General features: G+C 61.0%; 1 protein-coding gene across 1 annotated transcript in view; it reads right to left on the bottom strand.

Annotated features, from left to right (window-relative positions):
- Positions 1-46: 46 nt before the first annotated feature.
- NDRG1 (N-myc downstream regulated 1) overlaps positions 47-27,749 on the bottom strand; it is a 45,786-nt gene continuing 18,083 nt past the window's right edge. Inside the window, exons 4-16 of the mRNA XM_062187957.1 lie at positions 21,910-22,015; positions 19,794-19,914; positions 18,027-18,089; positions 17,175-17,235; positions 15,800-15,886; positions 13,904-13,960; positions 11,904-12,007; positions 10,636-10,692; positions 9,538-9,589; positions 8,143-8,190; positions 6,404-6,439; positions 4,331-4,382; positions 47-1,852 (exon numbers count right to left, since the gene is read on the bottom strand). Coding sequence (XP_062043941.1) covers positions 1,611-1,852; positions 4,331-4,382; positions 6,404-6,439; positions 8,143-8,190; positions 9,538-9,589; positions 10,636-10,692; positions 11,904-12,007; positions 13,904-13,960; positions 15,800-15,886; positions 17,175-17,235; positions 18,027-18,089; positions 19,794-19,914; positions 21,910-22,015 — 1,086 coding nt within the window. The 3' untranslated portion in view covers positions 47-1,610. The remainder of the gene's footprint in view (positions 1,853-4,330; positions 4,383-6,403; positions 6,440-8,142; positions 8,191-9,537; positions 9,590-10,635; positions 10,693-11,903; positions 12,008-13,903; positions 13,961-15,799; positions 15,887-17,174; positions 17,236-18,026; positions 18,090-19,793; positions 19,915-21,909; positions 22,016-27,749) is intronic.

Below are 27,749 nucleotides of genomic sequence, written 5' to 3'. Positions count from 1 at the left end.
TACGCACTCTCCCAGGTCGGGAAAAAAAGACACAGCCATTGCAAAGTTACAAATTTATTGGTCTGGAAATAAATACAAATATCTCATTAAGAAACCCCTCTGGAAAGGCTAGACACATGGTTTCTGGTCCACGCTGGGCCATTCTGGACCTGACCCCCAACCTTTCTGTGCGAAGCTGGGGGACGTCCCCCAGGGGGCAGGTGGCAGGTAAACTGAGTCACGGCTTCTCCGTCACCTGGGAAGCTTGGCCACTTCCTTCTACTAATTCTAGGGTCCCCCAAAATCACCAGGCCCCAGCGGCTGATTCAATGCTCGATTTGGTCTGATCACGCTTCCTATAAGAAAATCCATAGTTAGCCAAAATGAAAATCAAAAGGCAGTAGTACAGGGACTTGACAGCTACGCCGACATTGCCAGAATGCCAGGGGTGCCGCCCCACTCGGCAGAGGTTAGAGGGGCTGGGGAGGGGAAGGCAGCAGAGTCCCGCGGACCAGAGTCCTTGTACTCCCTCAACCACTGCCCGCTGGAGCTCGCGTCCTCCACAAGGACAGAAATTCTATGCAAAGTCGCAACAGTACCAGGTCAGCAATGCCCAGTGGTCAAGTTCAGGTTCAACCCCAGCGGCCGAACATCGGAGACCGGACTTAACTCAATCACGAGGGTTCTGGGAAACAGGCCAGGAGCCACTGAAATGACGACACCACTGGATCCCATCACAGCCACAAAGAATCCTCCACATCCAGGGAGCAGCCCCCAGCCAGCCCCCGCCCCCACCCCCTCCCAGCCAGCACCCACTGTGTCACAACATTTAGCTCCAGTTCAGAGACGTCCTCCCCTGGGAACAGAAGCGCACCCTCCACTCATGTATGTGGGGTGGGGACAGAGGCTGGGGCAGGGGGTGCCGGAGGGGGCGGCAGGTAGCAGAGCTAAAGCCTTAAAAAACCACAGCCCCAAATGCTGGCCAACACGGTCTCTTCGGGAGACGTGGCTTTCCCGCCCATGTTCACGGCACCTGGAGAGCAGGCCAGAAAGACAGGCCGGATGCTCCTGCATCCAAAAGCTCACAGGGCCACCGACCTGACAAATGAGCTTCTCCAAGTTAGCTACGAAGATTTGTTCCTCCCCGTCTCAGCGTCCATGTCAATTCCACCTTTTTTTTTTTTCCCTGCCTTCCTGCTCTGCCTACTTAAAAGCGGTACCCACACTCCCCTACGCCGGATCAGAAAAGGGTTCTGTTCCAGAGCCCGGCCAGTGGGTCCCGGGCTGCTGAGGAAGCAGTGAGGACTCTGCCGGGCCCCTTGGAGCTCGGCTGAGGATGGACCTGCAAGTGCCTGCGGCCACGTGGTTTCTGTTCCGGGCACTCCGGCATCGCCAAGCGGGGGGCGAGGGAGGACTGGGCACTGCACACCCACATCAGGACACTGCGATGCTTTTTCCTTAGGTTCCCCCACTGCCCCACCCTGGCCAGACTCCATCTGTCACCACCAGAGCTCACGCTTACAAAATAAGCTTTGGGTTAATACGGAGTTACAGGGGGTGGCAGGCAGGGAGGGGTGGGCGAGGGGAGGAGCTGCAGAGTCCCGGGCAGTGGCGGGGGTCACGCAGGCCGCCTAGCAGGAGACCTCCATGGACTTGGGCCCGGCGCTGTTCCCCGTGGCACCGGAGTTGGGGGTGATGTCAAGGTGGGCTCCCTCGCTGGTGTGGGAGCGGCTGCGGGAGCCCTCGCTGGTGTGGGAGCGGCTGCGGGGGCCCTCGCTGGTGTGGGAGCGGCTGCGGGAGCCCTCCAGGGAGGTGACGCTGGAGCCGGAGGCCGTGCGGGACCGCATCAGGCGGGTCATACTGGCAGAGGGCACTGGGGGGACAGGAGACAGGCAGTTAGGGGGCGGGCGGCCTCTTCGCAGGTGAGGGGCCAGGTGCACCTGCCCACCAGCCATGGCGCCCTCCTCCGGGCCTGCCTTAATCCTCACTGCTGCAAGCCACCTCCAGGCTTCCCTGTGTCCCCTGTGGTGACCACACAGGAAGTGACCTCAACTCGGATGTGGGTCTGCCTCTCATTCCAGCCACTTGGCCAACAGCTGTGTGACTCTGGGAGCATCCCTCCCTAGTTCCCAGTCCCCATCTAGAAAATACAGATAAAACGCGGGCCGCCCAGAACGGGCAGCTCTGCAACCCGCTCTCCCCCCATCTCCATGCTGGCGGGAACTGCAGGGGCCTGGTGGGTACTCTAGGCCACCCAGGGGAATCCTCCCATGTCACAGGTGGGCCACCAGGGCCACACGGGAGTGTGTGCCGCAAGGGCTTGCAGCCCATCATCTACCGGAAGAAGCCCGTCAGCCCCCAGGCACTGGCAGAGAATGGAGCGCCTCCCCTCCCCCACAGCCACGTCCACCTGTGGCACCGCAGCACGTGCCAGGCCTTTGCACGTATCATTAGTTAAGAGGAGGCCATTCTGGGTTAGGGCGACCCCTGACCACCATAGTTGGTGTCCTTAGGAAGAGAAAAAGAGACAGAGACAGCAGTGGAGAAGGCCGGGTGGAGTGGGAGGCAGAGGGGTCAGGGCGAGGCAGCTCCAGCCAGGGAGGTGGAGGACTGGGGGACCCACCAGAGGCCAGCGGAGGCAAGGGCGGGGATCTCCCCAGTGCCACAGTAGCAGCACCGCAGCGGGCGCCAGGCTTTTAGACCCTACGCCTCCAGAACCGAGCGAGTGTAGTTCCGAGGGCTGTAAGCCACCCGGTTTGTGGGACTGGTCAGCGCAGCCCTAGGAAGCGAGCAGCCCAGGTGATGGAAACGCGGCTGCTGTGAGAGAGAGGGCAGTGGCTGCTGCCTGCCAGGCATGCAGAGGTCAAGTGCACGGGCCAGCTGTCCCCGGCGGCCACTCACACACGGAGCTCCTCCCGCTGGACCCAACTCCCTTCTTAGCTCCCTGTGGACCCAGCAAGCAGCAGCTGGGGCAGATCTCCCATCCCTGGCTCACGTCTCTTCCCTGCGCCCTCCATGTCTCAACCTCAAGCCCGGGAGCTCTGCTGGCCTCCCAGGGCCATGGCCACCAGGCACTGCTGTCAGGGGGACGCGGGGGCTAGCCATGCAGGCTGCCGTCCCGAGTAGGCACTCAGAGAGAATGTTCCTTCTCTTTGGTCGACGCCTCTGGGACCCGAGCTCTTCCTGCTATTTCCCCCAAGGTGTGCAGGATGCTTCGGCTTCCTGGAAATAGCAGCTGGTTTGGGGGGAAGCAGGGCCCCGCTTTTGCTTTCTCTCCCCTTTAGAAAACACGCAAACCCACAGCAGGCTGATCCAAGGCAACCAAGCCAGAATTCCCACCCTGAAAAAGCCAACCCGGGTCGCCGGCGGCTTTCTCCAGGTACCGCCTTTGCCTGCACACTGCCCACAGGGCAGCAGGTGCATGGGCAGGAGGCTGCTGCAGAGCAGGGCACCTGGGGCGGCGGCCCCCGTCCCAGGCACACGGAGCAGACCCAGCCACTCCCCACTTTCTGGGCCAGCTCCTAAAGGAGACACTGCTTGGGTTCAGCATACAACGCTGTTGCCATTTTTAAACAGGCAAGCGGTGTCAGGAAAACACAAAGGAGGCTGGAGGTCCAAAGTCTCCCCAGCCAAGCAGGGCACACGCACTGGGATTCCAAGTGGTAGGCAAGGGAGCCCAGCTCCACGCCAACCGGGACCAGCCTGGTCCTGGTCACAGGATGGCACTTCCGAAAAACAGGCCAGCGGTGTCTGAGTAATAAATTACAGCAAGAAAGCTCAAGTTCCCCCACGGTGCACTTGTTCACCACTCAGTCCCCACACCTGCGACTCAGCCAAGCTGTGCTCCATCGTGAACCTGGGCAGCCAACGCCCACCTAAGTGAGTTCCAGTTTTCAGCGAGCTGTCAGAGGCCAGCATCAGTGCCACGCCCACTCAGCTCCATCATTTGCAAAATCAGATCTCATAGGATTGAGACCAAAGGAAAGATCTATTGATCTTCCACCACCATCGCCACCACGACCCGCATCGCCAACCCTGGTGGGCTCAGAAACCAGCGTGGGATCAGAACGAGGAAGATGTGCACCTCTCCACTGCTGTCACTCCAGAGCTTCAGGGGACAGCCCTCACCCAAACCTCCAAGAACCCCTGGTGTGACACAACGTCTAGCCCCAAAGGAGGGAAAACAAAACACATGGTGATGGTTGGCCCCAAGGCCTTGGAACGCCGCCTGGCCTTTCTCCCTCTGCCCCAAAGAACCAGGGCTGGCCCAGGAGACACTGGCTCAGGGCACGGCACTCCTTGCCCCCACCCCTGCCCCGAGCCACCGCCTACTGGGAAGTCCCATACTCACTGTATCCCATGCCCTGCACGAAGTACTTGAAGGCCTCAGCGAGCTTGGCCGGCTGCAAGGGAGAGCAACAGTCAGGGCTGGGGCCCGGTGGACCACAGGCCACAGCCCCTGCAGGTGACAGCATGGCCCGGGCCAGGGGCCACTACATGTTGAGGGGACAAAGCAGACACACGGGAATGGTGGAGGCTGCTATTAGCTTTGGCCAGGGGCAGACAGTCATGCCTTTATTTCACGTACTCCTCACCACCTCCTCACGAGGCTGCTGCCATCTCATGGACATCTCGCAGCTGAACACACCTCGGATGGTAGTGATCCAGCCCAGTCCTACTAGCTAAGTGAAGAGTCACACGGGAATCTCCAGACTCAGAAGCCAGGCTCTCAGGGCAGCTCACCTCGGCCTCAACAGTAGGGTGGCTGGCTGGCAGGGGCAAGTGTGATGGAGAGGTGGACCAAAAAAAGATGAACAGCTGGATAGAAGAATTTAAAGAAGGAAAGATGGAGAGATGGAGGGATGGAGGGATGGATGGTGTTGAATGGGTGGATAGAGGGATGGATGGTGTTGAATGGGTGGGTGGAGGGATGTAGAAACAGATGGGTGGATGTAGGGAGGGAGGGAGAGATGGATGGAGAGATGGATGGAGAGATGGAGGAGAGAGGGAGGAAGGGATGGATGGATGGAAGAAGAAACTTTGGATAAATTCATAGACGAGAAAAGATTCATAGAAGAAAGGCAGGCAGGGAAGGAAGATGGAAGGAAGAAAGGACAGATGGTTGACTGGTTAAGTAGATGGACAAGCCACTGCATCAACTAACGAGGCCAGTTACTCTCGAGTGATTTCATCTGAACTGGGAGGTGACTCCTCAGGGAGCAAAGCCACGTGTGCAGCCTTCAGTGGATCCCACCACCCAGCTGCGGTGCCCTGGGTCCCACTCTCCCGCAATGGAGAGACGTCACGGACAGAGGCGGTGCCGCCCCCACCCCCGCCAGCCCCTGCCACTGTCTCACAAGGAGCCAAATGACACTGCAAGGAGACCGGGTGCAATCTGCCCCCAGGGCCTGCGCCACAGGAGAAGCAGGCCCAGCTGCAGGGGGCAGGGCCTCTGCGTATTCAGGATGGGGGGGGAGGGGACTAAGACCCTGGGCTTGGGGACGAGAACGCTGGGCCTAAGCCGGGCTCTCTGGGCAGTGGGGACATCGTGCCCATCTTCCGCCTCAGTTTCCCCTTCTGTAACTCTAAGATAACCTGCTTGCTCTGCAGCCTTCTGCTGCAAAGAGTTACCTGGACCAAGGATGGGAAGACCCCTTCCAGACAGACACCCAGCCCGCGAGAGCCCAAGCGGTGAGGGCTGAGGGGTTACAGGAGAACTGGGCCTCCCTGGGCTGCTTTCCTGGAACCTGTGCTAGCTGAGCTCCTCCTGCCCTGCACTTGAAATTACTTTCTTTATGGCGAGGGTCGGCTCTGCTCTCATTTCAGTAGGCCAAGGAAGAAGAAGGAGGCAGCAGAGTGTTTGAGGGGGAGAAAAAAGCAAGTCACACAATATTTCATTTGAAGATAGAATAGGAGAGTATGAGGATGCAAAATCCCGAGAACGTGGATGAGAAGCTTGCCTGTTGGGTTGGGAGGGGTCCTGGAGAGGGGTCAGGTATTGGGGAGATGCACACACGTGCACACATGCAGACACACGTGCGTGCACACACCTGCACACGTCTGTGGGCAAACACACACACACATCTGTGTGGTTGAACCTCCTCTACCTCTCCGCTCTGGGCCTGAGCTCCCAGGGGCCCCTTGGCTGCGGTCTTTGGGGCAGAAACACCCAGACCCTGGACCACGAGAACGAGCTGTGCCCACTGGGCAGATCTGTCACCCCCGTCTCCTGGGGCCCCTCAGGAGCCGAGTTCTGGGCGACGCAATGACTGCCGGCAAGTGAGCACCCAGCACAGACCAGATGGAGCCCGCACAGTCTTCCCGTGAGACAGGCAGGGAGGGAAAGGCACCCGCGGTCACAGGGGGCCCGCACTTGGCCGGGAGAGGGCGGGGGGTCCAAAGCAAAAGCCAGGGTGACGCTCACCTGGGAGATCTGCGGGAGGCCGCCGCAGTCCGCCATCTGGAAGGGAGAGGGGACGGTCAGTGCTCAGCCACTGCCCTGCCCAGGGGGACCCGGGTGGGTGATGGGCACCTCCCCCACCTCCCCCCGCCCCCGCAAGGCGGCTGCTGCCTTAGTCACCCTGCCCTCAGCACTAGATCAGTCTCCTTGGCAAACGATGCCTGTACCTTGCGAGGGGCCCCAGAGATCACCGTGCGGCTCCCCGCCCCCTGCCCCGCCAAGAGCCGGGCCAGAGGCAGCAACCGGGCCGGCGGGCAAGAACCACAGGGTCTTGCAGGATCCTGGCCAGCACCTGGGCGATCTGAGCCAGGCCCCCTCCCAAGGGCACGGTGGGGCCCTGGGCGCCAGGCCTGCTGGGGCTCCCGACTGCCACATCAACAAAGACCGTGACTCCCAAAGCCCCTGCTAAACCCGCAGGCTGGGAGCCACCCCACCTCAGGAGGCCGCTGGAGGTGCGTGATGATCAATCAGAAGTGGGGAGATGGGGTAGAGGGCTAGCAGACAGCGGGTAAGGAGGCCCCCGGGGGAACAAGGCAGGAAGGGGTGTGGCCGCCGCCAGGCTGCTCCAGGGGACTAAAAGCAAGGGGATGCTGGGGCTTTAACTCTGGAGGTGGTGGGGGTGGGGAACTAGGCAGGGCCAGCTGGGCGGGGACAGAGTCTGCCCAGAAACAGGCTGAAGTGGTCTGATCCAGGAACTCCAGCCAGTCACCTCCCCTTCTCTGAGGTCCCGGCTCCCAGTAGCTATGACCGTGACCTTGTTTGGCAACAAGAGTCTTTGCCAATAGACTCAAGGTCATACTGGATGAGGGTGGCCCTGAATCCAAGGACTGGTGATGTCCTTAAGGGAACAGGGACATGGGGACACAGCCACTCGGGGAGCTGGCTGTGTGGTCCTGGAGCTGCACCTGGGGAGGAGGGGCGGGGCAGTGTACAAGCCAAGGAAGGGAACTGCTGGTGACCATGACCGCCAAGAGCGCGAGAGGTGAACACACAGCCTCCTCCCGAGAGCCCTAGGCGAGCTCGGCCCTGTGATGCTCTGGTCCGGAGGCCTCCGAAACCGGGAGAGACGGGATCCCTGTCGACTGAAGGAGCCTGGTGCATGGTACTTTGTGGCACAGGCAGCGTGCGGCCCCAAGGCCCAGCACTTTGCAATCTCACCACTTCCCGGGGCAGTGCGGGGCCTCGCCCTGCTCAGAACAGGAATCCGACAGCCAGCTCGGGCCACTCAGGAGCAAAAGCACTCTGCTCTGCCCAGGGGACCGTGACCGCACCCGCCCACCCCACGTGCAGCTGGGGAGCCCCAGCAAGGGCCTTGCTCTCGTGCAGTTGGCAGTCACTGACAAGGCACCTGCAGCAGTGGCCGCAGATCCTTCTGGAAGGCAGCTCCCAGACGGCCAGTGCGCCATGTGCTCAGAGGGCCTGCGGGAGAGGCCTAAAGACAGGCCTTGGGAGACATCTGCTCGCGCTGGGCAGGCAGAGGCCCCTCTGGGAGGGGCATCCTGGCGCCACCCTCGTGCGGGTCCCGGCCAAGCTGTTACTGGTCCTCCCCTCCGCAGAGCCTGGGGACCAGCAGCTCTGACTCCCGTGGGACAGAGACAACCTGAGACGTAATCACTATCTCCACAGGTCCATCAGGCCCAGGGCTGCTCTGCAGAGAACCCGGGAGGTGCTAAGAATGCCCGCCCGCTTTGTTTTCCGTGTACCTTGAGCAGCGTGGTCTTCGTTGGGTCCAGTTTCGAGTTGCACTCCACCTGGACAAGAAGGAAAAAGACGCTTGCTAATTCTCTACCTGGAGTCCGGTCCAAGCCAACACCGTCCCCTGCCCCGGCCACTGTGCCGCTGTCATCAATGGCAGCGTTCCTACTGGAGTCCGGTCCAAGCCAACACCGTCCCCTGCCCCGGCCACTGTGCCGCTGTCGTCAACGCAGCGTTCCTACTGGAGTCCGGTCCAAGCCAACACCGTCCCCTGCCCCGGCCACTGTGCCGCTGTCGTCAACGCAGCGTTCCTACTGGAGTCCGGTCCAAGCCAACACCGTCCCCTGCCCCGGCCACTGTGCCGCTGTCGTCAACGCAGCGTTCCTACTGGAGTCCGGTCCAAGCCAACACCGTCCCCTGCCCCGGCCACTGTGCCGCTGTCATCAATGGCAGCATTCCTACTGGCACAGAGGTGGCCTTTGGGTTAAGCAGGGGTCCCAGTCCTGACACGGGCACCTGTGTGACCCGGGCCAAGCTCCTGAACTTCGTTTCCCCATCTATACAGTGGGGACAGCGTCTTCTTTCCCAGGTATGTGAAGAGGATCGGCTGACGTGCAGACGGCCGGGGCCGCCCAAGCACCTGCTCCGCGAACAGCCTGGATCCCCAGCCGCCGTCAGAACACGTCTGTTCCGACAATTCCTCGTATGAAATCACACCCGCCAAACCGGTCTGACCCACTTCAAAGTGGCGTTCAGTACCGGCCAGCGCACCCACTCGCCACCCTAGGGCAGAGCCGGCGCCTCCCTTGATGTGGGCCATCTGTCCTGGCTGATGTATCCGTGGTCCTTTCCAGTGGCTCGGCCCCCAGAAAGATCGAGGCTGGCTACACCACGCCAGCCTTTATGACACAGACACCAGCACGCTCCACTCGGCTGCCTGCCGAACCGGGCGTGCACCGCTCTGGGACTCGGCTTGACAGCCCCATCCCCCCATCGTAGGGAAGCAGAAAAGCAGGCTCCTCTTCCTGCCCCCACAGCAGTGCAGGTGGGCAGTAAGGAGTGCGAAAGGCCTGCCTGAGCCACAATGCCCGGGTGCCTCTGGCTCCTGCCAGGCAACCAGGGCCCCCTGTGGCCCGGCAGAGCCACCTGCTTCCCAAGAGGCCTTAGGCCCGGGAATCGAGATAACGGCTGCAGACTGGCAGGTGAGGGGTCTGGGACCGTTGCTAAGCAACCAGGGACTGCAGGCACCAGGGACAGAGGCTGCTGGCCGGGCCCTGTGCCCAGAGGCCCAGCGCAGCACTGAAAACATGCCACCTGGCACCAGGGCATGGACCGGCACAGAAACTCAACCAGGCTGGGATCACTGGGTGAACCGCTGACCGCAGCAGCTGCTCCCCACGTACCACGGCATCCACGGCAGGAGAGCTGTCTCCAACCACCAGCAACGCAGGACACCTGGGGGCAGGGAGAGAAGAGGAGGGATTGGCACAAGGTTCAAGTAACTGACTCCACGTTCCCACGCCTGCCAGGCCGGAAGTGGAGTCCTAACAAGGGTGTGCTGGCCTCCCCAGGACCCGGGATCTTTCTGTTTCATTGTCCCAATGCCTTCTGCTTTGCTCTTAGGATAAGAGGCACTGGTAGCCATGTACACTTTAGTATGAATTTCAGCCAGGTAATTTCTGTGCCCTGACGTTCTTAATTTTGATCTCCTCAGGGAAGGATGAACGGGGCTCTGCTGGCAGCCAAGACGGACATGAGAATGGCCGTGTGACAAGGGAAAGACAAGCACCAGGTACACACACGTCAGACGAGGTGGCAGACTCGAGGAGCCACAAAAAGACACCACTGATACCAGGGAATCTGTGAGTTGCGTCCGCACCGTCTTTCCCTCCCAAATTCACAGAGCGCTTTTAAGAGTGCATCCTAGGGCCGGCGCCATGGCTCACTTGGTTAATCCCCTATGGGCGCCGGGTTCTGGTCCCGGCTGCTCCTCTTCCAGTCCAGCTCTCTGCTGTGTCCTGGGAGGGCAGTGGAGGCTGGCCCAAGTGCTTGGGCCCCTGCACCCGCATGGGAGACCAGGAGGAGGCACCTGGCTCCTGGCTTCAGATCGGTGCAGTGCACCAGCCATAGCAGCCAATAAAAAAAAAAAAAAAAAAAAAGTGCATCCTATGTGACTCATTCTTAGGCTTTGGAAGGCAAAGCCCGGTACCGACACCGACATGGTAAGTGGCATCTAGAGTGGCCACGATTCCACCTCTGCTATGGGAGGTGCCAATGTACATGCTGGGGACTCATGCCACCTGCGCAGGGAGAAACCGGGCCAGGCTGGGCAGTGCTCGGCCCCCAGAGAGAAGTCTCCCAGGTGTCCCCGACCACAGCGTGCCACCCAGGGGGCACCGGGTGAGGCCATCCTGCTGCGCCCAGGGCGCCCCTGCACCAGGCGTGAGCAAACAAGGGCAGGCAGTGCGCGTGGAGGAGAGAAAGAGAGAAAAGCGACTCACTGCAGGGTGACGGTGTGGGCTCCTGGCATCGGCCGCTCGATCTCCAGGTCCCGCCGGCTACAGCAACACAGCCATCGTTAGCATCGGCAGACCCCAGCCCCCGAGGGAGGGCCTGCAGGCCAAGCCCCCACGTCCCCAAGCTGGGTGGAGTCCCCCCGGCTCTCTGGCCACTCGGGGTCCCCAGACGCCATTAAAGGGCCATCAGGACTTGGCGCTTGCGGGGAGCTGGCCTCATTCTGCCCCAGGTGTGTGCTGCCATCCCGTGTTTCTACAGCACACGCCACGTCCTCTACCACCTGTCCACCTGTCAGAGCCCAGAGGCCAGCCTCCCTCATGGTCTCCCAGGCTCGGCGGGAGTCCTGCCCTCACCTCCATGGCTCCCGTCTGTCGTGGCGTGAGGCCCGGTGTGGCCAGCTCTCCTCTCCCCTGCACCACAGGCCCTCGCTCCCTCCCCACCGCCTGCAGCTCCCAGCACCGTGAGCAGCACTCTGCCAGCTCATGAGCGGATTCAAATCATGCTCCGCCACTTCCGAGCTGTGTGACCTCGGGCTGAACGCGCACCCTCTCTGTGCCGTCACTTCCTCAGCAGGAAACGACGGTCACAACAGCACCCTCGGGCCGTGTCGCAGGCTCTCCCGGGGCTCCCAGTGTCTGCCTGCGGTCAGCCCTCCTGCTCTGAGGTGCTGGCAGGCTCCTCCAACGACACTGATCCTGAATTCTGCCTCAAGCCCAAACCAAGTCAACTTACTGACACTGGAGGAGAGGCGACTGCCGGGGGCTCACTCCTGCCTCCTTTGGTAGAGCGGCGCTAGCAGGCTAGGTGAACCAATGGAAGATTCCGGAACCCTGGCCCTGGCTGAGTTCCTGAGGAGCACCTAGCTCTTGCCTTTAGGCTGTGCCCCTCCTCCTCCTGGGAATGACAAGCCCGCCTCCCAGAAGCCCGCCTGGATCGCCCCCTCCCTTCTAGGGTGCTCCGCGGCCCTCCCAGCTCTCCTGGCCTTTCCTGAATGTAGCCGGCTGCCCTGACTCAACCATGAGTCCGTGGCTGTGACCCACTCATGACTGCGCCCCTAGAGGCCGGGATCGGTAGCTCAGGTCTTGGCACACCCGCCTCCGGGGTCTTTCCCAAGCACCCGTGTCTACTCATCTCTCTGCGCAAATTCAGGGCCTGCACTGTCACAGTCCTCTGCTCCCTCGCTCCACATCCCAGACCTGCAGAGGAGCCCAGCAGCGGCACCTGCGTGGCCGAGGGAGTGCCCACCCCGTACCTGTTGTAGGCGTTGATGAACAGGTGCAGGTTGCCGGGGTTCAGGTCATTCAAGATGTGCTGGCGGTAGGTGTGCACGACCTCCACGTTGTTCTGCATCTCCTCCTGCATGGAGAGCAGAGGGGAGAGGGTGGCCCTGGCCTGGCCACTCCCCCTCCACCGCCCAGGGTACTCAGGTTCAAAGATGATGATATCCAATGCACAGGACCCTGGCAGCGCCAGAGGGATGGCTCCAGAAAGATGGGTTTGCTGGGCTGGGAGCTGAGCCTAGTGGGAAGGTCACGGCTGGCCCTGGGGGGCTCCTAACGTGGGACCTCCTGGAGGGGGCCCTGGCTCCCTCACCGCCTCTCAAGAACAGCGCTTTCCCCTCTCTGAGCCCCAGTGTGGGACTCCCCAGAGGCTGCCACTCAAAAGCCCTCTTGCAAGAGGCAAACACCGCCCACGTCTAACGGCCACAGCTGAAAAGCAGCTTTTCACGCTTGAAAAACAAAACCGACTCAAGCAACAGGAAGCTGCTGGCTCCCCCCGAGGGCCTGCCAGAGCCCTGTGTCGGCCAGCCCGGCTCGGCCCGCCTTCAGCTTGCTTTTGGGATCCCATCTGGGGTGAGCCCGCAAGTGAGGAGCTTGCTCCGGGAGCCCCGTGCTGGGTGGCAGACACTGCAGTGCGTACAAAAGGCCTGGATGCATTAGCGGCTGGCAGACTGGGACGGGGAGCAAGCACGCGGAGTCCAGCCCGCGCTGTTTCCGACCCAGACGCCGGCTGGCTAGTCAGGGAGAAGCGAGGGGGAAAACTGAGGCAGCACAGGTCAAAAGAGCTGCAGCGACTTGGGGATGCTGGCAGGCACCCCTGCGGCCCAGGCGGTCTCCAGGGAACCTGGGGTGCCATTGGGGAGTACTCTCGGCGCCCTACCCGCCTCCAAGGACACAGACACGCTGGCTCTGAATTCCCCCAACTTCCTATGCGTTACCGACATGAACAGCTAAGAAGGAAAGAGAGAGGAGACGTACATGGGCCCCAGAAGATCTGGCCCTGGGACTTCTGGATGCGGGCTGATTTGGGGAGGGGGTCTTGGCAGGTGTACTTGGGGGCCTGGGGGTGAGGTCACCAGGAAAGGTAGGGCAGAGACTGGAGACTGCGAGCAGCAGGGCAGGGCTCTCGCCTGGAGTCCCACACGCATCTGAGTTCAGGGCTGCGGCTCCAGGACTGCGTATCTGTCTTTGGGTTTCTACGCCAGGGCCGGGAACCTTTTTCGGCCACAGGCCATTTGGATATTTAGAATATCATCTGCGGGCCATATAAAATCATCAGCTTAAAAGTCAGCCTGCTCTAGATTTGCTGAATTTCGAGCCTGCGATCGGTTGTCTTGGCAGGGCTGGACTGAATGATCTTGTGGGCCTTCTGCTGGACACTCCCCACCCCTGCTCTGAGATGTCCACAGCAGGTCACTGGTGCAAGGACCGATCCCTGCGTGCACACCTCGCCAGCTCCAAAGCGGAGTGCCTGTGGCCCGGCGGCGTCACCCATGCTAGCCCAGTAGTGGGCCACCCAGAGCAAACAGGGCAGGTCAGCTCGAGTTCAGGCAACCGAGGGGTTTTCCAGGCCCTGCGCTTGCACCAGAGCCCACAGCACCCCCTGCTCAGGGGCTGCCAGCCCCAGCTGGAGGCACAACCCCGAGGCCAAGGCCAGGAGACGAGGAGGAGGAGGATGGGACTGGCACCACTGCTTGCCACGGGCGGGCGATGCTGCAGACTGCTGCTGAGCCGGGGGCCAGGCAGGAGCAGAGGCTTGCATGGGGTGACCTGGGGTGGTTACGGTGGCCTCTGGGGCCAGGCTCAGGGGTGTCAATCCTCTCCCTGGCTGTGAGATCTGACACGAGTCGCTCAACCTCTCTGGTCTGATTCCTTATCCGGAACCCGGGATGTAAACAGCCCCGTGGCCCCTTGCAGACAACACTTGGTCACTTGCTGTGTGGGGATGAGGGCGCCGGGCTACACTACTCACCTTCCCGAAGAGGTGGGACACCACCATGTCGGGCAGGGCCTGGGTCCACCCGGAGATCTGGGGGAGAGGAGCCGGCAGTTAACAGCAGCAAGTGCAGGTCAGCAAGACCCATGGCCCCGGGCACAGAGTAGCACTTGCCCGGCGTGGGCCTGGCATCCAGGGGCTAAAGACAGACCCCAGCAGCTCCCAGCCCACCCTGCTCCCAAATCTCTGAGCCCTGAGAAGAAAAGGCCCCCCACTGCTCATCACATCCGAGTTCTCCTCCTCCGCCTCCCAGGACCCGTGTGGCTCCCAGCTGCTCCTTCTACACCACCCTGCAACTTCCTCCCCTCGCAGCCTGTGTCCTATCTCAGACCCGAAGACACTGGTAACCAGCTCCTCTCTCACCATCGAGACTAGGTATACAGCAGGAGCTCCACAGATGCTAGTTCAGTAAATGCAGGTATACAGCAGGAGCTCCATAAATGGCAGATGATAGCAAGAGCTACACAAACTCTAGGTATACAACAGGAGCTCTATAACGGCCAGGTATACAGCAGGAACTCCACAAACAGGGATCCAACAGGAGCTCCGCACTGCTAGGTATGCCATGGGAGCTATATAAATGCTTCGTATACAACAAGAGCTCCAAAGATCTATTTGTACTCTATTTAGGAGGTCCCTAAATGCCAGGTCCTTAGCACACAATAATGTGTGCCGAGCGACCTCAGTATGGGTAGGAACTGGTAGGGGCGAGCAGCTCAGGCCTGGGACCTTGGCCGGCCCGGACTGCCACCTCCCAGGCCAGCGGCACTGTGCACACTACAGAGCTCCGCAGCCCAGATTCTCATCTAACTGGGGTGCCAAGAACCACTGCACGCGTTGACAGGATCGTACCCAGGGGCATTTGCAGCCTGGGATCCACTTAGCTCCCAGCTCCCAGCCTCCCATATCACCCCTCCCCCATCCATCACCGTGTCCCCTCCAGCTGCGGCTGATGGCCCCACTCGGAGGCTGGGGTTGGAAAGGCAGGCTGCAGTGCAGAGGCTACAGCCCCCAGCATTCCACAGGCTCCCCCTGATGCCAGGTTCTGCTCGCCTGGCTCGGAACAGCCAGCCGGGAGCCAAACGGGCTAACTGCAATGTCACTTCCCTTGCTGGGAAAATCAAATGAAAAACAGGGAGTGGGCCCCCCTCCTGGAGGTCACACAGGCAGGAGGGAAGGGCTCCATGTTCTGGCACCACAGTCGGGAAAGAGAAAGGCACCATGGGAGCAGCCAGAATGGGCTGGGAGGGGGCGAGGGGCATGACCCCCTCAAGCATCCGTCCTGGGCAGCCACCCCAAACTTGGCAAAAACACCCTTTCCGAGTGAGAAGCCAGCCCCACTCCGCCCCAGCCTTTGAAACAGAGCTTTGTCCTGTTTCAGTTGGAATGACTTCCCCTCTCCTTGGGGCCTCCATGGAAAGAAAAAAAAAAAAAAAAAAAAAACCCACAATGATCAGTTTTAAAAGATAAACAAGGAACCTCGGGACTCCAGCCAGAGCTGAGCTCCCAGGCCGGCTCACGCCCCTTCTGCCCTCCCCCACCCCGGACCAGGAGCCCCAGTGCCAGGGCTGGTCAGCACCACGCACCACAGGGTCACTGTCACGGACACCCAGTCCTGGGCGATGTCCTCAACCACCCGGCCTCAGTTCCCTTCTCTTCGCTGCCACCGGTGGGGACAGAGGATCAGGGGGACGGGGCATGGGCAGCGGAGAGCAGCACAGGGCAGGCGCCAGCTCCCCATCACCCCAACACTCCGTGGCACCAGCAGGCAGTGGCAGGGGTGGGAGAGGGGGTGGACAGGCCTTGGAGCCCCTCAGCTCCTCCAGGCAAAGGCTGGGGACCCCGCCCACCCACCCGGGGCCCCAGGCTCACCTTGGAGGCAGCCCAGTCCATCCAGCCTTCGGCACAGGGGTTCACGTTGATCAGCACGAGGCCCTCTACCATCTCAGGGTTGTTGAGCTGTGATTCAAGACGCGAGCTGAGACCGAGCCCGGAGGCCTAAAACACTCGGCACTCCCACGGTCAAACCAAGCTCCAGGGGTAACACCCAGAAGAAGGTCAGGGCCGGGCACCAGGCCCCCATCCTGGACAAGACTGAGGGCCCCGAGGGAGGAGGAAGTGGCAGCCCCACAGGAGAAGTGCAAAGCAGATGCCCTGCACAGAGCCGCCTTGGGCAAATCACTCCACCTGGCTGGCCGGGCCTCCGCTTCCCCAGCTGTCAAATGGGCACAGAACCCGCCAGCCTCATACATCAATACATCAGACGGTGGGCAGCAGTAACCACGCTGTTACTCCTCGGAAACCCACAGGCACCTAGGCTACAGCTGAGACCTTTGGCTCGGAGCCTCCGTGGCCGCCCCGTTTCACGCTCGGCTCAGCCTCTCCCATCGGCAGCAAAGCCCAGCAAGTGACAGGCGGGCAGAATGCCCATTTCTGGATTAGATGAGGATGGCGCCATTTTTAAACAACTGCGTGGTAAGGATGCAAAGCACCCTGGGAGCCCACAGTAATAATAATACCCGGGCAGCCATCGGGTTCACACGAGTAAGTTAGGACGCAAGAGGACCCTGGCCACAAAACAGCAAGCGGCTGTCACAGACATGGGCTGCGGCAGGCTCCCCGGTGGGAGGACACTGTCCATGCGGACGGCCAAGTGCACGGATCCTGCCTCGGACAGGAAGTGGGAAAGTCCCCACAGGTTCCCGCGCGAGATGCGTGGCCCTCCCTATGGCGATGCTGGAGGCTGTGGGCCCTTCGGGGGGCTAACGGGTGGTCCTGCCCGCACTGCCCATAGCAGGGATCAGACGGTCCTTGTGGAACCCTGAGCTCGCTCACATGAGAGCGAGCCTGATCCTGCCTCGCTCTTTGAACCTCCAGAACTGGGAACCAAATAAGCGTCTTCTCCTTTGAAGTAGCCCGCTTCCGGATTTTTGTTGTCATCAACAACCAAAAAAAAAAAAAAAAAAAAAAAAAAAAACAAAAGCACAGACAGAAAGCGTAGGACAAAGGACGAGTGTAGCACACAGAAGCTATGGCTGCCTGCGTGAGGGCACCGCACCTGCACACACACGTGGAACAGAGGAGCCGCAGCAAACGCTGTGCGGGTAGCAGGGCTCCCCTCGGGAAATGGACTTCGGGGTCACTTCTCTTTCCCTGTGGGGCCCTCTGATGCTTCCCCACCTTTCTCTCGGAGTCTTGACTTAATTGCATGCATCACGTAACTTCAAAACAATGCCAAAGGACTCACAGCAAACCGGGTCAGGATGTAGGCACCCGCACCTGTTCCCATGCCAATGATGCTTTTCAGCCTGGAAGTGGAAGGGAAGAAGCAGTGACGGGAGCTGTCACTGCCTGCCCCCCGCCCCTCCACACCGCGACATTCCCGGGGCCCCGGTCACCGAGGAGCCTCGTCCCCCTCCGAGCCCACAGCGCTGGCCGAGGGTGGCTGACAAGCGGCACAGACCCGGAGCACACCCCCAGGCTGGGTCTTGGAGAACCCAAGACTCCAGACACGGTGACCCTGGAGAGCCTGGCTCCCTTCCCCGGCTCCCAGGGCCTGTCTCACATTTACAGAAAGCCGATCACAGCATCCTGCTCTTGGCCTGGGAGGTGAAAACTCCTTGGAACAGAGTGGATTGGGCACATGCAGGAGGCATCGGCGTTACCCAAGAGCGCCGGGGGACAAGGGGAGCAGCACTGAGCCAACACACCCAGGGTCCTGCGCAGCCCTAGGGCCCTCTGCTGGGCTCGGGGTGCCCACCCCTGACAGTCACGTGCTGGGGATTTCAAACACATGGGGTACTCGGAGGCGAGGTGTTTGGGAGGTGACGGATGCCAGTGCCGTGCTCTGAGACCTCCCAGCTTCTAGAACCGGGAGCTAGAAAACTCTAGAAACTACCCAGCCTCCAGCAGGCAGTGCCAGCCACAGGAAACAGCCCGGGGCATGTCCCACCGGGAGGAGGACGGGGATGAAGACAGGGCGGGCAAGCAGTGTTTACAGGGCCTAGCGAGTTCATCCAGCCCAGAGCTGGGCGGGCAGGCAGGGCAAGGCCAAGGGGCAGGAGGGAGCGAGAGCTGCCCTCTCTCTGTAACCTCTTACCCAAACTGGTGAAGGACTCCAGGGAGCATCTCGGCCAGCTGATCCATGGAGGGGTACATGTACCTGCACAAGACACCGAGCGGCGTCAGCGGGAACCCACGCCCCGGCAGGAGTGCGTCGTGGAACGGGGACCCACCCACACCCACACGCCCCCGGCCCAGTGCCCTTCCCCTCTCGTTCTGAGCACCCAGCGGCACGCCTGGACGCGGGCTCCCCCCATGCATCTACTGGGGCAGTAGGGGAGACTAAAGCAGGGAGACCCACTCTGATCAAGCAGTCAAGGAAGGCTTTTTGAAAGCAGTGACACTGAAGGCGGGGGGGGGGGGGGGAGGGGGCACGAGCATCTGATGAGTGTCGAGTGCAGGAAATATATTCTAAGCAGAACACCAGCATGTGCAAGAGCCTGGAAAGATCTGCAAGGGGCCTGGATGGGTGTGGGCCAATGTGGGGGGGCCGCTGCACTGAGGGAGAGAGACTTGCGGGGAGGGGGGAGAGGAGCAGACTTCAGGCCCCTTCTGAAGTGGCCTCGGCTCTGTCTGGAGCCAGCAGCCCCCAGGGTGAGGCAGGAAGGAAGCCAGCTCCATTCCGGGGCCTCTGACAGCTCCTCCCTGCTCCCCAGGGTTGGGGGCACGGCAAGGGGGCTCCTCCTGTGTAGTTAGCAGGTCCCAGAGCCAGGACAGAAGGGGTCTGGCCAGGCGCCCCAGCCCTACTTTGCTGCCTTGGCCTCAGCACGGAGGGGTTTCATCCTTAGAGGGGCTGGGATCCCCACTGCACCCCCACCCTGGTGGCACAGGAGGCAGGAACTCCCAGCAGGGCCTCCCGCCAGCGACCTTGGAGAAACACACCTGCACCCGGGCCTCCGCTCCACTGAGCACCCACTCCAGGGTGCCCCAAACGGCTGACTGGGCTAGCTGACCCCCAGCTTACCTGCTGGCTAACCCTCAAGCTATCTCACGGTTTTGATAAGCTTTTAATTGGTGGTCCCAGCCCGTTCTTCTCTGATAAGGGTTAATTATTAAGGAGAGCTCTGGCCGCTAATAAAAAGAGCTCTCTTTCGGCCAGTGCTGGGAAGGTGCCTCTGGAAGCTGCAAACCCAGGAACTTGCTCCGGGTGGTCAGCGAGCTTGACCTTGGCTGCGCCATGGGACCCTGCAAGGCCACGCCCACTGCATGCTGGGTGGGGGCTGGGCAGAGCAAACAGGCTGCAGCTTTAAAGACAGCTGTGTGAAGTCAGCAGATGGGCCCAGAGCCCGCCCTCCCCACCCCCCGCGGGGCACCCCTGAGCAAGGTGGTGAACGAGCGAGGGCTGCACCGGCCACACTCGGCACACCCGGAAGATGACACCCAGACCACACTGAAGACAACCAGGCGGCCTGCAACAGGGGGGCTGCCATGGGGTTACCCTCCCCCGAGCTTCTGCTCCTGGCTGTCTGGCCTTGCCAAGGCCTTGTTCCGGGTCAGGCCTGCCAGGGTGGGCACACCTGTCACAAAGCCAGTCTCAGCTGGGGGCACGGGGCAGCAGGGAGATGATGGTGCATGCTGGGCATGGAGCTTCCATTGGATGGCGCTACTGGCTGCCCAACAAGGGGCAAATGAATGGACGCAGTGCCACGGACTCCTACCCTTAAAAACGGCCAACCCCGTGACCCGTATGCAACATGAAAGGGGAAAGCTCATACCTCACTGTAGTAAGACACTCGCTGAGAACAACCAGCTCAACACGCCCCTCCCAGTGCACGACGCACACGCACGAGGCCCCTGCTCTCACCCCACGGGGAAGGACGCAGCGCCATCCTGCTGGCCAGGGGCGTCCACGTGGCAGACCGCGAAGTGCTGGGTGATCTCCTGCATGTCCTCATAGTTGAACAGGGGGTTGTAGCAGGTTTTGTCTGCAGGAGTGAGATGACAGGAATGAGGTGAGAAGTCTGGGGGGAGCTTGGCGGGTACAGAGCATTCACGGGGTCAGTTGTTTCACTCCTACCCGGCAGGTGCCAGAAGGCAGACCCCACTCCCACTTCCTGCTGGTGACAAAGGCAAGGACAGGGCCCGGGGCAGGGGCTGGGCACACAGCGGAGGTGATCAGTGAGCGGCTGTCTTAGCCCCGGCAGCTGGTGCCGGGAGGGGCTCCCAGACCGGCTCCATGGCCCTGGTGCACGGCTGGGCTGCCTCACTGACAATCTCTCGTGACCCCTCACGCCTTGGGTACCGGCCGGTGCACACACACTGATTTTCTAACAAGGAAGAACCAAGTAGATAAATCATGGACCCTATACTTAATATACAGCCTTGGACTCTGCCAGTTGCTGAGAGTTAACCCTGGGCACCGGCTGGACTACATTTCCCAGATGCCCTTGCAATCAAAGCCGGTCATGTGATCAGCTTCCGGCCAACAAACAGCAAGCTTATCATTTTCCCATCACCCTCCCAGGAATGTCTCTGCCATCTCCCATCTGCCTCCCAGATGCAGAGCCACAGGCAGGAGGGGCCCGGGTGCCTGAACCACACATGGAACCCGTGCCACAGAACACCCACCAAACTGCTCCAGGGGTCAGCAGTGAGCTCTCAGGGACTTTAGAGTTTCGCTTCTCTACAATGCAATGAGGAGAAAACTGACACAGGCAGTTCCATCTCCATGCCAGGGTCCACAAGACACAACGCCTGTCACGGCACCGGCCCGGGACCAGCACCAGCACCAGCACCGGACGGCCACAAGGGGAACAGACGTGAGATAAAGCAGAAGTGAGGAAGAACATGAAAACGTGGTTTTCAGTGACTCATAGCATCCCCAGCCTCAGGACTCTGATTAACAAGCGGGGGGGGGGGGGGGGGGAGGATGTAACTCATGTAATCTAGCAATCAAAAAACAAAATTCACCAAGCGTCCAAAGATAAGTGGACAGGAAGGCCTGTAAGAGCCTCCTGAATGAACAGATTCACTTCCCTTCCATGTGGGTTTTTATTTATTTATTATTTCAAAGGCAGAGCAACAGAGAGAAAGAGAGAGAGAGAGAGAGAGAGGTCTTCCATCTACTGGTTCACTCCCCAAATGTCCACAACAGCCAGGGCTGGGTCAGGCTAATCCAGGAGCCCGGAGCCTCCACTTGGGTCTCCCACTGGGGTGGTGGGCACCCAGGTACCTGAGCCATCACCCTGGGTTTCCTGGGATGCCAATTGGTAGGAAGCTGGAAATCAGAGGCAGAGGCCGGCACGCAAAACCCAAGCCTCTGACATTGGCTGTGGGTGTCCCCGGCTCCTGGGTGGCTTTTTAAGTAGATCTTATTCATTCCCATCTTGGAAAAGCAGGGAACGTATGTGGTAACAAATTCTGGAACTCTCCGGAACTCTCTATCCAAACACTCCCAAGTCAAGAAGTGACAAGAGCCTCAAGGTTGAGCAACTGAAGATGGATAAACTGATTGTGGGCCAGCCACCCGCAGGTGCACTGCCGTGCAATGAAGCACGGATGACACACGCTGCAACATGGGGGAAGTTTGGACACATCACAGAAGCCTGCAGCTCATAGGATTCCACTGATGGAAAATTCTAGAACAGGCAGACCACGGAGATGGAAAGCAGAGAGCGGTCAGTCCCAGCAGCTGGGGAGGATGGGAGACTAGGGAACCACAGACGTGGGGTTCAGGGTTCCTTTGGGGAGTGATGAAAAGGTTGCAAAGCGATTAGGGTGACCACTGCACAGCTCTTAGAACACAACCCACCACTGTCACATTAACTTAGGTCATGGCCACAGAAGCCAGATGGAAGGCTCTCGTGTTCCCACACTGTCACATTAACTTCCGAAAGTCCCTGGAGAGGAGAGACAGCCGGCTCCCTACCCCAGCCCTGCCTCCTCGCCTCCAAGCCCCGCCGTGGCTCCTGGGAACTCACGGTTCATGCCGATGTCGTGGTACGTGAGGATGACAGGCCGGTTTCCCTTGGGGGTCCCGCACAGGGTGACATGGACGGAGCCATGCAGCGTCTCGATGTCCTGCTCCTGGGGAGACAGCAGACACGGGGCCTGTCACGTGGGCTGCACGGCGGCGGTGTGGCTGCGTTTACTACGGCACACACCCAGCAGCCGAGCAAGCCCCAGGTGCACCTGCTGTCCGGCCACCAGCGCTGTGGCCGGCAGCCGCACCCAGAGCAAGGGCGGAGAGGGAAAGGAGCGGGAGTCAATGGGGGTGGGAGGTGGGGTAGAGGAAACAGCCCCGGTCCGGCACTGAACGCCGGGGACAGGCTGCTCCCAGCCCTCCCCGCACAGCGCCGAGTCTTCACCTGAGAAATGGGGGCCTTGGAGACACGAGCGTCTTTGATCCCCTGCAGCCACGCCTCACCTGCCTCACAGGTTATCAGACCTGCCGTGACGTTTGAAGGGTTAGGGCTGCCCAGGATCCATCCCCGAGTTTCTCATGCACCCAACTCTTGCCTGCTCATCCTACTGACATTCACCCTTCCCCCACCTCTCCCAGGCCAAGGCCAAGGCCAAGGCCAGGCCTGGGTTCCACCTCCCAGCTGCGAGGGCTTGAGCTGGGTCAGGCCCATCAGGACCAACCACACTCACTTCCAGCTACTGGTGAAGTGGGTTGGACTTGATGTAGCACAGCTGGGAGGACCGGATATGCAGCAGCCATGTTGTTACCACGAGGTAAGCAGTGCTAGGCAAAACACTCAAGAAGTGGCAAGAGCCCAAGGGTTCAGCAACTGAAGACGGGTACACTGAATGCGGCTGCCCACCCGGAGGTGTGGTGACGTGCAACAAAGCACTGATGACTGGACACACGCTACATCACAGAAGCCTGCAGCCGGCATGCTTCCAGGCCACGTTTGTACAGATTCTAGAGCAGCCAAACTCATGGAGATGGGAGGAGCCGTCGGGTGCGTGGGAGACGGGGGGTGGGGGGGTGGTCACAGACACGGGGACAGGAAAATCCAATCAGCCCCAAGCTAGAAACAGAGAGAGGGAGCCGGCACCCCCACCTGGGATTCCCAGTGACGGGAACAGCAAGTTCCAACTGCCCATAAACCCCTTACTCTTCTACACGGGCTGGGGTCGGAACACCCATTTCTCCCCCTACGAAACTTCAGCCAGTCCCACACTTCTCTATTAAGCACCTACTACGTGCCACCTGCCTTGGTCCCTAGAGGGATGAGAAGACAGGCACTCACGCCGGGCAAGGGTGGTGGGGAGGGCCCCAGGAGTGCTGGGAACTCGGGGCTCTCTGGGTGTGAACCCATGGGCGGGGGGGGGGGGGGACCAGGGTAGGCTCCCACAGCCCCCAGGCCACGCTCCCACAGGGAGGAGCAGATCCGGAAGGGTGAACAGGGTCCTAACCCCCAGGCTCCCACATCCCCAGGGCACGCTCCCCCAGGGAAGGGCAGATCTGGAAGGGTGAACAGGGTCCTAACCCCCAGGCTCCCACATCCCCAGGGCACGCTCCCCCAGGGAAGGGCAGATCCGGAAGGGTGAACAGGGTCCTAACCCCCAGGCTCCACCTCCAGGCTCCACCCAGAGGCAAGGCAAGCTCAGCACTGCGCTCTCTGCAGGAACCCACGCCTTGTCCCAGGGTCCCAGCCCTCATTGTGATTCCTGGCCCAGGGGAATGGGCAGAGTGATCTGAGCCCCCCAGGGATGCAGAACTATTTGCAAGGCCACAGGGCCCACGCGCACAGAGGTGGCCCAGGACCCCGGCCCCACACAGGTGCCTCCTGAGCCACGCACAGTCACCCCTTTCCCCCCTGACCCCAGACTGGATCCCCGAGAACCCAGAGCCCAGCCCTGTCTCCCTGCCTCCTCTCTGCCCCCACCCTCCTTTCCTGCTGACACCAGGCCCTGGAAAAATCCAGACGCTGGAGCCACGGGCCAGCCCCCAGCGGGGGCCACAGATCATCCATGGGGCCCGGCCAGGAACAATGAGCCACTGTGGGGCCTGCATTCTTCATTGTCTGCCCAGCCCACCCACATGGCTCCTTCTAAAAATAGGCCACGCCAGGCAGTGTCCCCTGGGCCTGTGGACACAGGCCAGCCCCCTCCGCGCCTCCCAGGCCCGTCACCTCCCTTGCGGAGGGGCCACCTGGAACACAGTGTGGCACACACAGGACGCCGGGCCCCGCTGCACCCACAATGTCCCTGGCAGCCCTCGGGGGTGGGCAGGGGTAGAGGCCTTCAAACTGTATGCCTTCATTTGGGGCAGTCCAACAAGGAAAGGGCTACCTGGGTCTCACTGACTGGCACAGAGGCCCTGTATACATCAGGCGCTCGATACCTGCTGGACGGAAGACCTGGACTCTCACAGGGACGCCGAGTGTGACCCCCTGGGGAGGCACATCCCCTGCTCGGGGTGCTGGGCCATGGGGGTTCACCCGCCACAGTGCTTCTGAGCTGGCTGGGAGCCCCTTAGCAAGCTCCCTCTGCTCCCCTCCCCCACAGCGTCGCTCACTCAGCACGGGCAGCGCCTCCCCAAGCACCTGAGGTCTCCGTGAGAGCCGTGCCCACCTCCTCACCAGACGCCAGGCCGGGGCCTGACCCCAGAGCCATGGAGAAGCCTACTTTACAGATGAAGACACTGAGGGCACTCCCCCAAGGCCACCAGCTTGTGGTGCTGCAATGTGCATTAGACTCCTTGCAACTGGGCCCCGGGGACCCTGGGGACAAGAGTATCCTGGTCCCTACCAGCCGGCCCTCTGTGTTCTAGAATTCTGGACAGGTCCAGCAAGTGGCATGGTCTCCCCTGTGCCCCACCCTGAGCCATGCACCTGCACGCTGACACCCACTGCAGGGCTGTAAGCCAGCCCTGGTGCCCGCTCCCCACTGGCCAAAACCAGGAAGATTGTGTGAGACTGAATGAGACAAATGGAAACACTCAAACACCATTGTTCTCTGCAGCCCCACAGCACAGTCTGTCCCCGCAGGGGTGAGCCACCCGGTGTCCTGGAAAGAGGAACCTGCCCGAGGAACCCAGACCTGCAGGGTCGCGTGTCCCCTTGTGTGCCCTGTCCTGGGGCTCATCTGCTTGTGCCCACAGCACCCCTTCTGCAACACCAGGAGACAGATCCGTGTTACATCAGCCGGACAGAGCCTGGCCCAGACAGACTGGGGAGACGCGAGCCTGAGCCCCACCCTGAGCACCTGGTGGGCCAGACATGCTCTCCTCACCCCACTGGGGGGATGTCCCCAGCAGAGCCCCGGGGGAGGGCCCAGGAGGCACGCCGTGTCTCCCAAAGCCTTGCTAATCCAGATGAGCGCTCCTGCCAGCTGTCGCTGGGCCCAGAGTCCCTTCTGGGAGGGGGCTGGGGGAGGGTGGGCGAGGGAGGGGCACAGCCTTCCAGGCTCCTGAGTTCTGCCCCCTTCCCATCAGGGAACAAGGAGCACGGAGCAAGCATGTGGAAGGAAGGGAATGAACAAAGGGTCAGGACGGGCCATGAGCCCATCTGCTTCCAGGGGCAGGAAAAACAAGCGGCCCCTGCCAGACAGGACCCGGCTCAGCCGTGCCCGACCAACCCGGGGCTCCGGAGCAGGGCAGGAGGGTGCCAGCACTCAGGGGACCTTGCTGTGGGTAATAGCGCTGCTTCCTGGGGCACCCTGGCGAACCCCCAAACACGGATTCCTGTGGAAACCAAACCCGCTCGGCCCAGCTGGACAACCAAAGATGCAGGTGGCGGCGATGAGAAACAGGAAGGGGATCTGGGGCCACAGGGAACTGCCTGGCCTGCAAGCCAGGATCTGTGGGCGGTGGACTTGCGACGGCGCAGCCCTGGGCACCAGCTTGGCTGCAGGAGCTGAGCCAGCCTTGCCCACGCCCTCACCTCATCACTAGGAGACACCAGGCGGACCCCTGAGCCCTCCGCAGGCCACGGATCCCACGCTGAACCAGCACAGAGGCTCCCTTCCAAGGCAGCCTTGAGACAGAACAGGAAGATTCGGGAAGAAACCGCAGCCCAGGCTTTGGGGAGATCAGTGCTGAAGGGATGCGGCAGTGACGACGTCTGTTGGTGACATTTTGGGAGGCAGAGGCATCTCAATTTAGCACCACCTCGCCAGCACCCCTTGGCAAGTACTTACCATCCTCAGAGCGGTCCCTCGTCCCCAAGCAGGGGACATGCCCTGCCCCGAGAAGCAAGCCCCGAAACACTGGTGACCATGTAGCAGCTTCGGAAACAACCTCCCCATGTGGAGGAGAAGGGGTATGGCTGGGCCGCCCCAAAGGTCTCTGCCAACACTGGTCGTCTTGGACAAAAATTCCAGCCAAAGAAAATAAGCTGGAACCCGAAATACTCCCACCCGCGCCACTCCTCAAACTTGCAGACCTAAGTGTCCCTAACGTGACGCCAGCGCATTCTCAGCAGTCGGTTCAAACGCCCCCCCCCCCCCCCCCGCAGGTCCTTCCTGCGGCCACAGCACCTCAGGCCTGTGGCCCACCCAGCCCACATGCTGCGCAAGCTGTCTGGGAAGGGCTTTGCTGCAGGGTCCTGGGAGCAGCGGGCAGAACCTCACAAGCACGGAGCCCACCATTTGTCCGGAAACATCACCCAGGCCGGAACAACCCGAACCACCCTCGGTGATGCCAGCTCGCAAGAGAGGGCTGCCAAGCCACCGGCTCTGGACGTCCACAGCCGGGGAGACCCCGCCAGCAGCTTCTCACTGCTGAGCTCCGACTGAGGGAGGGAGCACCTGCCACCCACGTGGGAGACCCGGATGGAGGTCCTGACCCAGCTCTGGCAGTTGTGGGCATCTGGGGAGTGAACTGGCGGATGGAAGTTCTCTCTCTCTGCTTTTGAAATAGAAACTTTTTTTTTTAAATGTGCAGGCCTGCTTTTCACACACATACAATAAAGCAGCCCAGATTCAGTCCCAATTCCCAAAGAACTGGCCAGACAAACCAACCACATGAACAGGTGAAAACAACCGGCCGTTAATGCAACTGTGACAGACCCCCGAGACCCCTGTGTCAGCTCCCCTCCAGGGCTTAAGCACAAGCCCAGTGGGGCAGCGATTTGAAACACAAATGGCCAAGGTGAGCCTCAAAGGGTGTAGCCTGTGAGCACCAGACCAGCCCTGGCAGGTTTCAAACCACAAGGAAGCCCGTTGGGGAGAGCGCGGGAGCACTCTGAAAGTAACCATGATGCCACAGGTCCCAGAAGACGCAGCAAAGGAGCAGGGGACACCCCGGCCACAGGGCTGGCCTATCAGAGGCTGGCAGGCGACAGGTCTTGCTGGGTCTGTGCGAATCCCCACGTCGGGGCATGCTGGCCAGCCCCTGGGTGCTACATCCTGCACCCTCCTCCACTCGCAGCTCCCAGCCCTGCACGCAGGAGTGCATGGGTTTGGAGAGCATCGCTGGCCATACTGCAGGAGATGCCTTGGGGACGCCACACCCAAGGCCGGGAGACTTGCAGTGTTTCTATCACACCGGAATCTAGACCCGGGAAGCAAACCCACAGTTTTAGACATCTCAGTGCCAACGCTGTCACTCATTTGTAGCGTGAAGCCCCTAGTAACAGCTCCCAGGTTGCTAACAGGATGTTCCCTGGGCAGGCTCAGGATCCAGGCTGACAGGTGCTGTCTCCCCTCCCTGCAATGATCTATCCCTCATCTCCCTCTGCTCTGTGGATGGCTCCAACCGTCCTCAAACCCTCAGCCTCTGGCCGTGCCCGGGGTGCCCCAACTCCGTCTCAGCCTGCACCACACTCTGCCCACAGCCGGAGCTGCTGCACCTGCTGTTGTGTTTTTC

Source organism: Lepus europaeus, chromosome 4 (assembly GCF_033115175.1).
Source record: "Lepus europaeus isolate LE1 chromosome 4, mLepTim1.pri, whole genome shotgun sequence".
NCBI classification, from domain to species: domain Eukaryota; kingdom Metazoa; phylum Chordata; class Mammalia; order Lagomorpha; family Leporidae; genus Lepus; species Lepus europaeus.
This window is presented reverse-complemented; position numbering and strand designations above follow the sequence as displayed.